The following is a 15099-nucleotide window of genomic DNA, read 5'->3' as shown; positions in this document are numbered from 1 at the left end:
GTGTTGAACTTCATCCCGATGTTCCTCAAACCACGCTGCAAGAACGCCAGCTGTGTGAATGGGTGCATTATCATCCTGGAAGATGGCGTCATTGTCCGGGAACAACATCCGGACCATAGGATGCATGTGGTCTCCTAAAATTGCGACATAATCGTTGGCAGTGATTCGTCCGCTAAGTGTGACCACAGGACCCAATGAAAACCATGATATTGCGGCCCACAGCATCACCGAGCCGCCGCCATGTTTCACAGTTGGGCGGAGACACTGCAGATCATAACCTTCTTTGGACGTTCTCCATACATAAACACGGCCCGTGGTTGGGAATAGGGTGAAAGATGACTCATCCGACCATATCACACGTTTCCAGTCCTCAACGGTCCAAGTTGCATAGTCGCGGCACCATTTGCGGCGTGCGAAAGCGTTATGGTCCCTGATGAGCGGTTTGGCCCGTGCAACACGACCCCGTAAGTTCATGTCATGTAATTCGCGGCGGACTGTGATTGTCGAAATAGGGTGGGGAAGGTGCTGATTGAGTTCCTCCGTCACTTGCTCCGCAGTGGCACGACGGTTCTGCGTGACAATGGCCTTTAATACCCGGCGTGACCTGTCACTCATGATTTTCTTCCGCCCACTGTTCCGCTTCCCCGATGTGGTTTTCCCGTGTGTTGTGTAGGCCGTCATCACCTTCGACACTGTCCCACGCGACACACCTAACACAGTAACCACTGCCGTCACACTCACTCTACATAACCGCGCACCAACAATTTGCCCTCTTTGAAAATCTGAGAGGTCTCCCATTTTACACTACTTCCGTCTGCTGCAGCCACTGGACACTGCTGTTCCACTGCGCCTGACGTAGTATGGAAACCGACCTAACACACCACCACCAGCGGTCCGGCGCTGCGGGCGCCACGACAACACTGCCAACCCATACATCTGACGTGTTGCCAACTACAGGTGTTTCCATTTTTCTGATCACCATCTGTATATATATATATATATATATATATATCCTGACAACTACAAGCAGCAGTTGCAGAGGTTTTATCGTTTCCTATTAATTATCATGATTATTTGATTATCACTTCTTGTCCCTTATTTGGCAGCTGTTGCAAAAGTACTCCGCACGAGCTTATAATTTAACCTCCCCAGCGCTCATGAAACTTCCTCAGTACGTCACCTTGTAAGATACTTTTCTACTGCACTTGCCTATTAGATTAAACTACTGTAATAGTTCTCAATGACAAATAATTGACGACATATACTTGAGTGTAAGCTATCTTCCAAATTATTTTTCTAACAAATATTAAGATGAACATTCATAATAGATTTCGAAATAGTTGTTCATTTTTATAATCTTATTATTCCACCAATTCATTTAATGGATTTTTTTTTTTTTTAAATCCAGGTTAATGCACAGTCTTGTTAAAAAAAAATTCGGTTACTCGCCTTACTTTGAAAAGGCCATTTTCTGGCAATTGCACGTAGGAAATTCTAGTAATCTGCCTCTAAATGATCTCAGTTGGCCAAAGAAATCCAGATTCGATTTAATTCCAGCGGTATGTAAGAATACGGAGAGTGGGTGGCCAACTTTTTTTTTTTTTGAACAAGACTGTACATGGCGGAAGCATGTAACTCAATCAATTAATATAAAATTATTAGTATATTGTCATTGGCTTCAGTGTAGTGTTATGGTATTATATTTGATGATGATACATTTTTTTAATTAGTAAATTTGTTACTTAAAAACCAGGCCATGAGATTGTATGAAAAAAAAAAGTTGTATTCTTATTCTTCAATTGTGATACGTGAATAATGTTTTCAGTCGAAAATGAGTTGAGTTGATTTTGGGTTCAATGTCCCGTTCAGCAGCGAGGCTATATGAGACGTGGACCTACTGATTAACGTGGAATCCGAACCACATGAGCTCCCGCCGGGAATCGAACCCGGGTCTCCTACGCCAAAGGCGCGTACGCTAACCGCTTAGCCACGGAGGAGCTCTCAGTCGAAAATGATAACTTATTTATTCGTCAATCTGAATTATGTCCGAATTTTTGAATAAACTCGAAAGGTACTCGCCTTGCTCACCTTTATCCTCTAGTTACTTACTTTCTGTGGATAGCGTACACGCATTTGGTCTAGGTTCGACCCAGGTTCGATTTCCGGCGGGAGCTCATGTGGTTTGGATTCCACGTTAAGCTGTAGGTCCGCGTCTCACATAGTTCGCTACTAAGCGGGACACAAAACTCAAATCCAGCTTACTTTCTGTATCCTGTAGTTAAATTCAAGCATACATATTAAACTGCCAATTTTCGCTGACAGCTGTCACCACTATATCTTGATAATGCTGACCCTTTAAAACTTTCCCTTATATATGCCGATAATGCTGACCCGTTAAAAACTTTCTTACTATATCTTGATAATGCTGACAGCTGTCAGCGAAAACTCGTCGTTTAGCGTTTGCTTGAACTTAACTGTGACAGGATACAAAACAGCCGAGTGAGTACTGAGTACCTTTTTAAATTTATTGATGAAGTTGCTTTTGAAGTGGTTTATATTATGATGTGTTCATATTTCTATATATTGTACTTTTTACGGTTTTTTTTTTTTAACGTGAATAACTTCCAGATAATTAATAGAGGAATGTTCGAAATATCTAAGAGTGACAGGGTAAATAAAATTGAACAAACCTCGAATATGTATTAAACCGTATGAAATTGGACAGGCTTTATTTATTTGATTTGTTAACATGTATTGAAAGGAAATTTTAATGTTTTCTTTTTTTCTTTCTTTCTTCCTAGAGTGTCAATGCAACGGGCATAGTACTTGTGTCAATGAAAGTATCACCACGACAAATGGGAACCATTCAAATAGCGTAGTTAGAAGTAGGTACAAAGTTGGAATTTGCAAGAAGCCATGTGCAAATTTAACGAAGGGGGATCATTGTGAGCAGTGTGAAGACGGATATTTCGGGAATCCCGTCAATGGAGGACATTGTAAACGTAAGTTTTTATTCGAATAATTATACTCGTACTGTCAGTTTCAAAACATAAGAACCTTGTTTCACACCGCTACCAAAAGAGGAACCCACCCTTGTTAGGACGGTGATTGGTGGGTGTTGCCAGATATTCAATATCATTAGGTAGAAGAAGAAACAAGAAGGAAAAAAAAAGGAAAACAAGTTAAAAATAAAGGCATAATGTTACTACTTTTTGTGTAAATTAAATAAGATAAATTGGAGAAAAGGGGGCGTTTGGCAACTTCTTTTCCTCTTTTTAAACGAGGGTTACCTACTGTTTTCTCAGATTTATGGCCTGTTGATAAGGAACAGTGCTGTGTGGGTGTGCCGTGCAATTCCAAAAACTGGGGTTCTCTTGTTCTGAAACCGTCTATACTTTTTTTTTTTTTTTTGTAATGCACGTACTTCGATGCCCTCCAAGCAGATTTCTATTGTAATGAATCTTCCCGTCGTCCTATATTATGTGTAATTAGTTGCTATTTCTTTATTTTATTTCTTCAAATAACAATATAAGCTAGAGATATTAAAGTTAAGTATGGAAGGCGCTGTGGAGAAACCAAATAGGCGTTTCTGCCCTAAACTTTCAAAGCAATCTTCTTGTTGTCAGAGTATAGGAGAAGGATGTTATTTTAATGATTCAGGTAAGAGATCAGGTATTTTTCTTTTCTTTCTTCATAACGTACGTGATTTCTTTTAAATGTGTATTTTATGTCCAATAGCTTGGTGATTGAAACCGGAAAAATATATGTGGAAAGGCAGCAGTATCCTCAAGTGAAGTTTTGTACGAAACAAAAGGAGTAGCAGTATAATGTTGGTTATTTTAGAATCTCTTATAAACTTCAATGTAAAGACTATTCAAATATGACTTACAAAAATATGTTCGTTGTTAAAAGTTTTTAAATTTAAATTTTATTTGACCATTGATGCTTCCACTAATTTTATTTGACTATTGATGCTTCCACTTTATCAGCCTTTTGATAACAAGTGGGAGGATATTTTAATGCAAATTGTGTTTAATAGCATATGTTGGGTTAAATCGAGGGTTTTCAATGAGAAGCAAGAAGCTCAGAATTAGGAAGTTGAAGGACTTGCGTTAGAATATCTTGCCTACTTTTGTAAAGGCTGATATAATAGCTGTTTTATCTATTCTGTATGTAAAAGTCCGTTCCTAATAGGTGTTCAAACATTTCGGATTTGAGTTGATTTTAAGTTGAACGTCCCGTTCAGCAGCGAGGCTAGATGAGACGTGGACCTACTGATTAACGTGGAATCCGAACTACATGAGCTCCCGCGGGGAATCGAACCCGGGTTCAAACATTTTGGAATTTGGTGTATTTATTCTCTACAAGTTACTGGAAATCAAATGTTCATAAGAATGAAATAACACATTCAGTGCTTCAAAAATATCTGAAGAAATTCCGTAATGAACATCCCTTGAAAACTCAAAAATGAACGTCCTTGCGTTTAATGAAATAATAGACCAGTAAAGAATAGATATGTAATAGGAGACGAGAACTGCCGCCATCACCATTAGATATCCATCATTTACTGTTTTCCGCTTAATTGTATGATCTCGGCTTAGCTTAAATAATATTTAATAACTATACATTTGTAAAGAAGGAAGGAAATTTCATGGTTCTTTTTCTCTGTTGTTAATAAATGTCAGCGTAGCACTTTTCAGATTTTGTTAAAAATACGCTAAATTGCATAATAATAAAACCTCATTCCTTTCGGAAACTTTACACGGAGGGGAAGGAAAATAATTTGGATACAACGGTACACAAACGAGTATCATCAGGCAGTTGACAAACAACTAGGAGGGTTGCAGTTCAAAGTACGGGAGCATCCGCCTTATTCCCCGGAATTGGATTCATGTATTACCTCTTTTTCTAGTTGAAAATGGCCTTAATCCGATGCAGATACTGTCATTAGTCACAGACACTGTTTGCAGATCAGTTGCCGGGCTTCTGTTTGACCGGTCTGGAAGTTTATTTCGTGTGAGGAAACGGTTTAGTAAAATAACCTTACATTATTAGACATTGCATATTTGTTTTGTGAGGTTGGGGATTTATCAACTACCCTTTGAAGTAAGATTTCATGCAACAAAGATATTCAAAACACTTCTACGTACTCTTGAGTAGGTGGCTTAGTATTTATTTATTTATTTATTTATTTGTTTGTTTCCTACTTATTCATCATATCCAGTGATTAATTTTGATTTGTTATTATTTATTTTGGTGCTAATAAATAAGTATTTATCTTTCAGCTTGTGAATGTCATCACCAGGGAGTGAAGTGCAATCCAGAAACGGGGAAATGCTTCTGTACAACAAAGGGGGTTACGGGGGACAGTTGCGAACGCTGTGACACTCAAAATCAATATTTTGGAGATCCAGTTTCAGGATCATGCTATTGTAAGTATAGTTATTATTATTATTATTATTATTATTATTATTATTATTATTATTATTATTATTATTATTATTATTATTATTATTATTATTCGGATTATTATGCTTCATTAGTTTCCTTGTCAGTGAGCATCACCGTAAGTTTTCTAATGTTCAACATAGGCGTTTTTATCAATATAACATTGACAGTATTTTCGCTTAGTCATATACATATCGAAAGTTTTATAGTAGAATATACACATTATCGAAAGTTTTGTAGTAGAATCTGTTAGTGCCTATCAAACGTAATATAAGATAATCCGTTTGGTTCAGTTTCTCTAAATTTCACAGGAGTAAAGCTATACTTGTTCAGTTACTCTTTAACGTTTTGCGTAGTAAGAAAATTCTACCAGCTGTATCTACTGAGCCAGTTCTAGATATCTGCTCCAAAGTAATCTTTTGGGATTCCTTCTTGCTAGTTATCAATCTTTTACTATTGCTTACTATGGTTTCAATAGTGTTCGAAACTAACATTTATCACAATTTTATTTTAAAATAGTTGCCCATGTTAATTTTTGTTGAAACTAATACTGAATTTCACTTGTCAAATTCATGTAATGCAGTAGGAACGTTATTGATTTTTTATGTACATTTTCTTTACAGATACTCTTAATATTGATTATCAGTTCACTTTCAACCTGTCGAAGAAAGAAGATAGACATTTTAGGCAAATAAATTTCAAAAATAGTCCTCCGAAACCTGACGTTGATGTCGAATTTCAGATTATGTGTTCAGTGCCTGCAAAAATGAACATAACTCACAAAACAGGTAAAATCATTATTAAAATTCGTATATTGTAAGAATCATAACGGGTAGCAAATAACCGTTTGGAAATTATAAAACAATTGTATATTCATATTTTGAAAGTATTATTTTAATTAATTGTTTCAAGAGTCGTTGTTTTATACCAGGTTAGTTCCCCAAAACTTTGGAACGATAGACACTAATGATTTTTCGTGTACTGTTCTCTGGAAACTATGGGACACGCCTTTTTCTCCCAGGTATGTTTCTAGTTGAAATATTACGAGAAAAAGTAATTAAATAGTTTAAAAACTGTTTTAGGAAAGACAAAATAGAAGTGAACATTTTTAAATTCTCTGAACATGTTACAGCAGCATCCTACTTCGTACTGAAATTTTGCGAAAAATCTTAGTGTGCTCGAGGGCATGATAGGGTAGTGTGAAAATGACTACCGTGTTAAGAGAATGTACGTGAGAAGGACTGTAATGAGTGTAATGATGTTTTCATGCCAAAGAAATACTACACATGTATAGGAAAAGGTGTTTGCGAAGGCAAGCAATGCAGAACTGGGCTGCGAAATATACCGAAGGACGTATAAAGTAGAGGTTGTGATTGAGGATATACTGCGGTGGGTGGGGTGACTTGTGAGGACAGATGTGTTTCGATTAACTACATTGTACCTGAAGTTGAGTGTTCACAGGGATTAGCGTATGCGATAGTGTGCAAGCAGTTGAATTCAGTTGAATTTTCGAAAAGTGGGTGTACAATGGATACCCAGATATTTCCCTGAAAAATACAAAAGCATTCTACATAGGTAGTGACTGACTATCCTTGGACTAAGTGTCACTGAAACGTTTGCAGTAATATGCCGAGGAAAGAGAACACATAATTTTCACTTGTTTGGTCCCCTAAATTCTTATTTACATCCTAGCAGTAAACATTTTGTAGATGATGCAAAAATGAATCGGAAATCCCGCAAGTTGCTACCACAACCACCCTAGGCTTCTACACAGTACACATTGAGGCACTCATACTTCGATGGGACTATTGATTCAATATAGTGACCCCACGTAGCGTAGTCGCTAACGTTCTCGCTTTCGGTGCGAGCGGTTCCGGGTTCGATTCCCGGTGTGGGCACTCGGTCGAAAAAAAAAAATGAAATCTTTAAGTTTTACGTCCCATGGCTATGCCGGTTAGGCTAAAGGATACGGTGATGATGAGAAATGAATGAGATGGTGGAATGAAGAAAGTGGGAGGAAACGGGAGAACCCTGAGAAAACCCACGAGCACGATGTTTGTCCACCACAAAGTCCACACGGCGCGAGCTGGGATCGAACCAGGGACCCTAAGCACCAGAGGTGAACGCTCTACCACTGAGCCACTGCACCCCCATCGGTCGAAAAAGTATAAACAAATCTTGATCAGGCCAGCTACCGTGAATGAGGTTTTCCTCATTCACAGCAGCCAAATGATGGGATGATATCTAACATATAGGTCCCAAGCCACTTCTCTCCTTCCCCAGTCCTTTCTTCCTTCCCTTTCCTCGGATAGTGTGCTCGCCGAGGGACGTCATCCCTCAAAGATGACGGACTAACATGGCCATAGATGCCGAAAGTCCAGAAGTCTAAATCCTAAATCCTGCTGTTTCAATGTAGATGGAAGTCATGCGAAAAAGTAAGACAAATTACAGTGTAATTCATTTTTTCTTCTTTTCTGTAACCATTTGTGACTTACTGATTTTACTTCATACCTATTACCAATGAATTTGCATTACTGCGGCTCTCAAATTTCGTATTCCTTCACTTTCTATCTCCATCCTTCTGCGCAACAATACGAAATTCGTTGAAAAGTATGTCAGATAGGTTTCCACTCGTGCAAAAAGCTTCCATATAACAAATTTCATGCCTTTTTGCCGAACAATATGAAGGAAATATGTAATAATTGTAAATTTTCCTCCTCCGCAGTTCTCTTTTGGATTGAATTTCCAAAATTCATGGAAGTAAATTTGATATTTACAATGCATCAAAATATTTCCATATACTGAATTTTATTCTTGTATAGTCAGCAACACAAAACAAACAAATGATGATGGAAAAAAATCTTTAACCTGCCTTTTCCTTGTAATATAACAGATTTCATTAAATCCTATTTTATCCGCGATCTAAGTTTTAAGAGAAACATCTATACAAAGTTCCAGGTTTATAGGCTGAAAGGGATGTGATGTGTAGAAGATTCATATATATATATATATATATATATATATATATATATATATACATGGTGTTTAAAAACAACACCGACAACGGTTGGGAGGAGACTCCTGACACCAAGATAAGACGAAAAGTATAGACCAATCTGGGTTCACAAATGCTTCCTTTCGGAGTTATAGGCTGCCGAAAACATGAAAAAATAAACTTTAAAAGTCCATAGCTCCAAAACTATGGAACCTACCGTTGTCAGGTCAAAACTTTACTTAGGAGCTATCCAAAAATATATGTTTCAGAATCCTAAGGTACTTACGTAAAAATTTTTATAGCTGGAGTTTGACTACGGGCATATAATCTGAAGCACTCACCAACTACTTCTATAAAAATTGTTGCAGAAGTCCCGCAGGATTCTGAAACTTGGATATTTGGATAGCACACATATTAGGTTCTAAGTGAAGTCTTGTCCGGACTATCGGTAGGTCCAATAGTATCGGTGCTATGGATCTTAGTTTTTCATGTTTTCAGTAGCCTATAACTCCGAAAGGAAGCATTTGTGCACCCAGGTTGGTTTATACTTTTCGTAACCAACTCGACTCATAATAATCCAAGACTTCCAAAGTAATATAATTACTTATATTTGAACATTTGTATATTTTACTGCGCGTCTTCGTAGGCTGAACCTACAGAAAGTACAACATAACAGTAGAAACTCAGATAGTAGTTTGTATCCCACTCTAGTAATCAGTTCTATGTGCCATATTCTCAATGTTTCATAACGGACCCCAAACATGTTTTTATTATCATGTGGTATGCTTGATCTTATCTTCCCATACAAATTGGCTGCTGACTCTGGAGTTAGTTTATGGAAATGGAAATCTTTTTATGGAAATATTTATTAAAATATTGAATATTGTAGGTAATTATATATATCAGTAGCTATATTTTCATTTGTAAAAACTACTTAATAATACTGACTTTTTTATATGTATGATTCGGTTATCTTGTAACTGAAAATGAATTGCAGAACAGAAAAAAAAAAAAAAAAAAAAAACTTCTATAGCTAGGGAATTCTATAGCTAGTTGAAAACTTTATTGTGTGTTTCAAGTTTAAGTCTTAATTGCTTTTCAATACTAATGCTGTATGAAATGTGAATTTACATTTCGTGGGATTTATATCGCAATTTATTGAAACAGTTCATTAGATTATATATTTTTAAAACGTATTGTACTGAATTATTAGTTTCATAAAAATTCACTGTGTCCTCATGTACAATATATTAGTTCTAGTTAAATTAATAATTATGTACAATGACCTAAAAGAAAAATTATTTGTATTAGATTGGCCTTTGTTTTATCTATGCGTGCGTGAAAATATGTGCTGTATGTGAAAAAAAGTGTAAACAAGAAGACAGTTCTTCTATAAGAAAATAAAAATTCTAAAATTTCCTTTATTGTAGGTAATGGAGCTGAAAAAGAAATCTCGAAAGCTGTAAACTGTACAACTAATCGCAGAACATTTTCGAAATCTGATTACAATTTTGGAATGGGGAAAGAAGATAATTCAACATTAACCACATTTTTCGTCTATGTATACGACCTTCAGCCTCCGCTTTTGATTCAAGTGTCTTTTTCACAGTATCCAAAGCTTAATCTTCAACAATTCTTTATTACTTTCTCCACGTAAGTATTAAGAAAGAAAAGCAAATTTTTGAAATGTTACGTAGTTGTAGAAAACGTTAAAAAGTATTTATTGTTTTAGTATTTTTCGATAAAACTTCTAGTAAATATAGTCATATTGTTGCTAATACTAATAGTTTTCGTCGTTTTTCTGTCTAACTTACTAATAAATAGTGTTAAATGATTTTTTTATTTTTACTTTTTATTTATTTATTTATCCGTTTATTGTGAAGGAAAGTGCAATTAATGGTATTTTATTTCCATATTTCACGCTTAATATTTCGTATTCACTTGTTTTTGTTTTCAAGAATAATTTTCTAAGTAAAGAATCTCAGTGATCACAGGATCACTGGCTTTATTTTTTGCATTGAAAAGATTATTGCATACATACTGAATAAACGTCTGGAAAGTAAAATAGAGACGCTGGAGGAAGATAAATTTGGACACGGAGACGGAAAAGAGTTGATGAGAATTATATAAGAGCGAGTTATTGACGTAAAAGAATTGTATTTGTACTTTACCGAATGGTATTAAAAACCTAGGTCAATTAGGTCAATTGGTCAATTGGACTAAACGTCTGGACATCGAGATCAGCTGGAGGTATCCTTGATTCATTCACAATCTGTATACATGACAAAGAATAAAGTTGCGCTTTAATCAAGGGGAAACTAACAGTGGAGAGGATTTGGAGAGAAATCAGACAATGAAGTTACATGTCATCCCAATTGTTCAACATTTACAGGAATGCTTACTGAAAGTAGCATTAATAGAAGTTGGAGTTTTCAAGATCGGAGGCCAGATCATTAACAAGTTGAGGTATGCGGATAATATGGTCATTATAGCTGGAACCGAGGAAGTACTACAGAACAATAGTTGAAACTGTGAAAAAATATGGAATGGAAAAGTCGAAAGTCATGAAAATATTCGTGGGAACACGCTTTACAGATCAGGGTAGAACAAAGAGAACTTGGGAATGTAGATCATTTCAAAAATTTTGAAGTATTTTGACGAGATAACTTATTGCGCTAAAGAGATCAGGTCAAGAATTGCCAACCCAAAGAGGTAATCAACAAGAGATCACTCCTACTTGGCAGGCTTAACGTTGGACTGAAGAAGAAACTGGTTAGAAGGAAAGCGAGGTGTAGGAAGAATAACACAAACTGATCTATGGTTTGAAAAATAGTACAAAATTTTTTGAGAGTTAAAAGGAGGAAGCTGGTGTTTTAAAAACTGAAGGATTCATTGTAGGTCAGTTTGCATAAAGTCGGCCGAAACAGATAATCTAGAAGGACTTCTCAGATGCCTTTGATAATTGGGTACAATTAACAACTTTTGTAGGTGTAGAACTAGGCAGTATTGTTTTGAAAAGTGATAGAAAGATTCACTCTAAAATTAAAAGGGTGGAAGATAAAGGAAAGGGTACCTAATGTTAATACATCGCTGAAGTTCGAAACAGATACTATGATTCTAGAGGTATCACTAGGTAAATTATTTCACTAGGTAATATCAGTTAATTTAAGGCACACAAATTTAATTAACAATCTGTATTTACGAAGCTAAACGAAGTTCTTAAGTTTTATGTATAATTTTGGTCTGTTAACAGGTGTTTCTTGTTGCTGCTGCTTGTTGCTGCGATATTATGGAAGATAAAGCAGAAATATGACATGTACAGAAGAAGACAGGTACGGAAACAACCTATTTAATTATGTTAAAATCAATAAAATGTGCATGATCTCCCTTTTTGTTTCAGATTACAAGTTCAATATTTGTTTTTAGTTTTAAGAGAAAAAAATATTGGTAAAATGGGTAATTGTATCAGACACTTCAAGAAGTGAAACAAGGTCACATTACTTACATTTAATTTTCATATTCTTTCGAAATACGAACCCAATGAATACAGCTAGCTGAATATTGACTTCGTAGCGATTTTGAACTTAACGACAATATCACAGTTTAATCTTAGTATGTTCTAATTTATAAGAAACCTATATAGAAATCTATTTTACACAAGTCCAAATTACAGACAGAAGCTGTCTTTGCGTACTATAGATTAATTTTACATTTATGTCCTCTGTTAGCAGCTAGGATATAGAAAGAAATTTACATTTTCAAGTGGGATCTTCTGAACCACTGTGCTCAGGAACACTATATATATCGGGAATCAAGCTGGGGATCTTGTGCACAAATTAATAAGGTCTAGCCTCTAGACTAGGAAAGAGGATCAAGTAGAGAAGTAGAGATATTAATTATACTGCATGCAAATTATCCCACTTTGAACATAGAGGTAACCTAAATAGGGCCACAAATAATATCGAAATCGTACATACTTAAAAACTAAAAGTGACTCAGTTTTAATTATATTATTAAAATAGTGAAACCCTAACTTTGTTGAGTGCGTTTATAAGATTTTTACTGAATGGTTTTTAGCCACTTAAGCTGTGGACTTGTTCACCAGGAAGATAACTGACATTAAGATGGAATCCTTTCATAAATGCAGTTCCAAATATGAATGAACTGTGTATTTAATTTAGTAAGTTCAATCGTGTTGCGAAACTTCTCAAAATTTCTTCAGGTAGCCTTTATCTGTAACCAATTTGAATATTTACTTAAAGTCTAAAATTGACCCATTTTCAGTCAAATTACTGAAATAATGAGTGGAAACAGCAATTCCTTTCATTGTGTCTGCAAGATTTTTACTAATCTGAGTAACTTGCTTGGTGTACAAGGCCATAGCTTAAGTGGGCGAAATCGTCTAATAAAAGTCTTACAGATGCAATCAGTGGAACTGGTGTTTCCACTCACCATTTTAATAAATTTGACCATAACAATAGTTGTTCAGCGAGTAATATTTTTGTTTAAGAAAGAAAGAAGAAAAATAAAGGAAAGAGGGAATGACAGCATAGTGTTTAGGATTATTAATAGTTTGAGTAAAATATTTATCTAGAGTTTAGATTTATTCTCTTTCACATCAGCTTAACAAAATTCTAATCCACTCCTAGTGAAGAAGGTAGGAACACAGATCAATGAAAATTAAACAATTCCTTAAAAGAAAATTAAATATAAATTATATTGGGTAAGAACGTCAAATATACGTAATTATTAGTGTCTATAACAAGCAAGTAGACTTTTTGACTTCTTGTAATTCTTTTATGTGCAACTATTTTAAAATCACCTTTTCTTTTTACAGAGGTTATTTGTAGAAATGGAAAAAATGGCTAGTCGTCCTTTCTCCCAAGTGCTAGTAGAAATCGAGCCCAGAGAAGTTGACCTATCAGACTCTTCTGATGCTCCAATCGTAAGGAAGAGGAAAAAGGTACATTTTCAGTATAATTGTTTGCAGTGCTATTTGTTGTTGATGTTGATGTGATGGAACTCATAAATATTATTTTAGAATTAATTTTTTTGTTAAATTGGAAAATAAAAGTAATAAGATGCGTGTAACTAAGAAAGGTAAGATGTTTTATATTTAGTTTTTTTTTTTTTTTTTTTTTTTTTTTTTTTAAGTATCAAATTTGATGTGAGTTGATTTGGTTGTGCAGCTTTTTGGTGTGATTTGAAATGATTTAAAAAAAAAAAGTAATAGTTAATCACATGCTATGTTTGGATAGAGTTACATTAGATTTGAGGCCTTAACAAGTCGACAATGCAAAAAGTAATAATAATAATACCACCTGATTATTTTTTTATTTTATTTATTTTTTTACGTCGTGCAGGTGCAAAAACCTAATATTTTTATCATTAATACAGTCACCACTTACGCTGAGTCTCGAAATTTGCCGAATTACGATCTAATACTAGGCTAACCAAAACACTAGAATCTTAAAGACGTAGATATGGCAATATGAAACGTTCAAATTCTGTACGGAATAACTCAGTTGAAACTTAAAGTATCTTCATTGTTGCTGTAACTGTAACTATATATACAACGATATAAAAAATAATCATAAAATGAACACAAACCGTACCACTTAAGTCTCCAAAACTGAATACGATATTATGCTTGGGGTCCCTGGTTCGATCCCAGCTCGCGCCAAGTGAACTTTGTGGTGGACAAACACCGTGTTCGTGAGTTTCCTTGGGGTTCTCCTGTTTCTTTCCACTTTCTTCATTCCACTATTTCATTCATTTCTCATCATCGCCGTCTCCTTTAGCCTAACCGGCATAATCATGAGACGTAAAACTCAAAGATTTCATTTCATTTTGAATACGATATTAAATTTTATGTATATCAAAAATCTACTACAGAATACTAACCTAAACCATATTTTCATTATCATAGTAATTTTCGCCCAAATTTGACATCTTGTTTTACCTTCCAACATTAGTTTCACGTGTAGAACTAAAATATGAAAGTTAAATGAAACTGGTATGGTGCACCATAAAAACTTTTACTGTTACAGTGTAGAATTATTGTCTTCTGTCATTTAGAATTAGACCACGTTTCTGTAATTCAAAGTCACTGATGTGCTTTCTGTTCTCATGGTCCCGCGTTCAATTTCCAGTAGGAGCCCTTCAGATAAAATCTGCGCTTAATGCTTCGAACTTTAATATCCATTTCATATAGCATCAGTGCTGAAATGAAACCCAATCAATCAATCGAAGTAACATAAATTCCAAATTTACGTTGAATGCAATACTTAATTTGGTTCACTTACTTCCCTTGAATTTTGTACAACTGTACATGTGAAATACTCCATTACATCGAATTTAACATGGTAAATGTGTATTTATTTCATTCGTAATTTCGTACGATTAAAAAAAAAAAAAAAAAAAAAAAAAAAAAAAAAAAAAAACTTTCAGCTTTCTCCAAAATGGCATTTACAGCATGATTCTTTTTTGTTACAGGATTCACCTAGTCCTATAGCTCTGGAACCATGTTGTGGCCATCGAGCTGCAGTTCTTTCCCTTTTAATAAGACTTCCAACAGGAGGTGAATCGTACACACCTCCAGGCCAATCAGGTAAGAATCCTGCTTCTCTATGGAGTCGATATGCTAAATAAGCATT

General features: G+C 35.2%; 1 protein-coding gene across 2 annotated transcripts in view; it reads left to right on the top strand.

Moving 5' to 3' along the window:
* The window catches only part of dsd (attractin-like protein dsd), a 99268-nt gene that overhangs the window by 70911 nt on the left and 13258 nt on the right, over window positions 1–15099 (top strand). For both annotated transcript variants that reach the window (XM_081734228.1, XM_081734227.1), the window contains exons 14-20: window positions 2802–3002; window positions 5286–5432; window positions 6072–6236; window positions 9874–10096; window positions 11697–11775; window positions 13281–13406; window positions 14939–15053. In XM_081734228.1, the coding sequence (XP_081590354.1) occupies window positions 2802–3002; window positions 5286–5432; window positions 6072–6236; window positions 9874–10096; window positions 11697–11775; window positions 13281–13406; window positions 14939–15053 (1056 nt within the window). The remainder of the gene's footprint in view (window positions 1–2801; window positions 3003–5285; window positions 5433–6071; window positions 6237–9873; window positions 10097–11696; window positions 11776–13280; window positions 13407–14938; window positions 15054–15099) is intronic.

This window comes from Thermobia domestica, chromosome 12 (assembly GCF_964235325.1).
Source record: "Thermobia domestica chromosome 12, izTheDome1.hap1.1, whole genome shotgun sequence".
In the NCBI taxonomy this organism is placed as follows: Eukaryota; Metazoa; Arthropoda; class Insecta; order Zygentoma; family Lepismatidae; genus Thermobia; species Thermobia domestica.
This window is presented reverse-complemented; position numbering and strand designations above follow the sequence as displayed.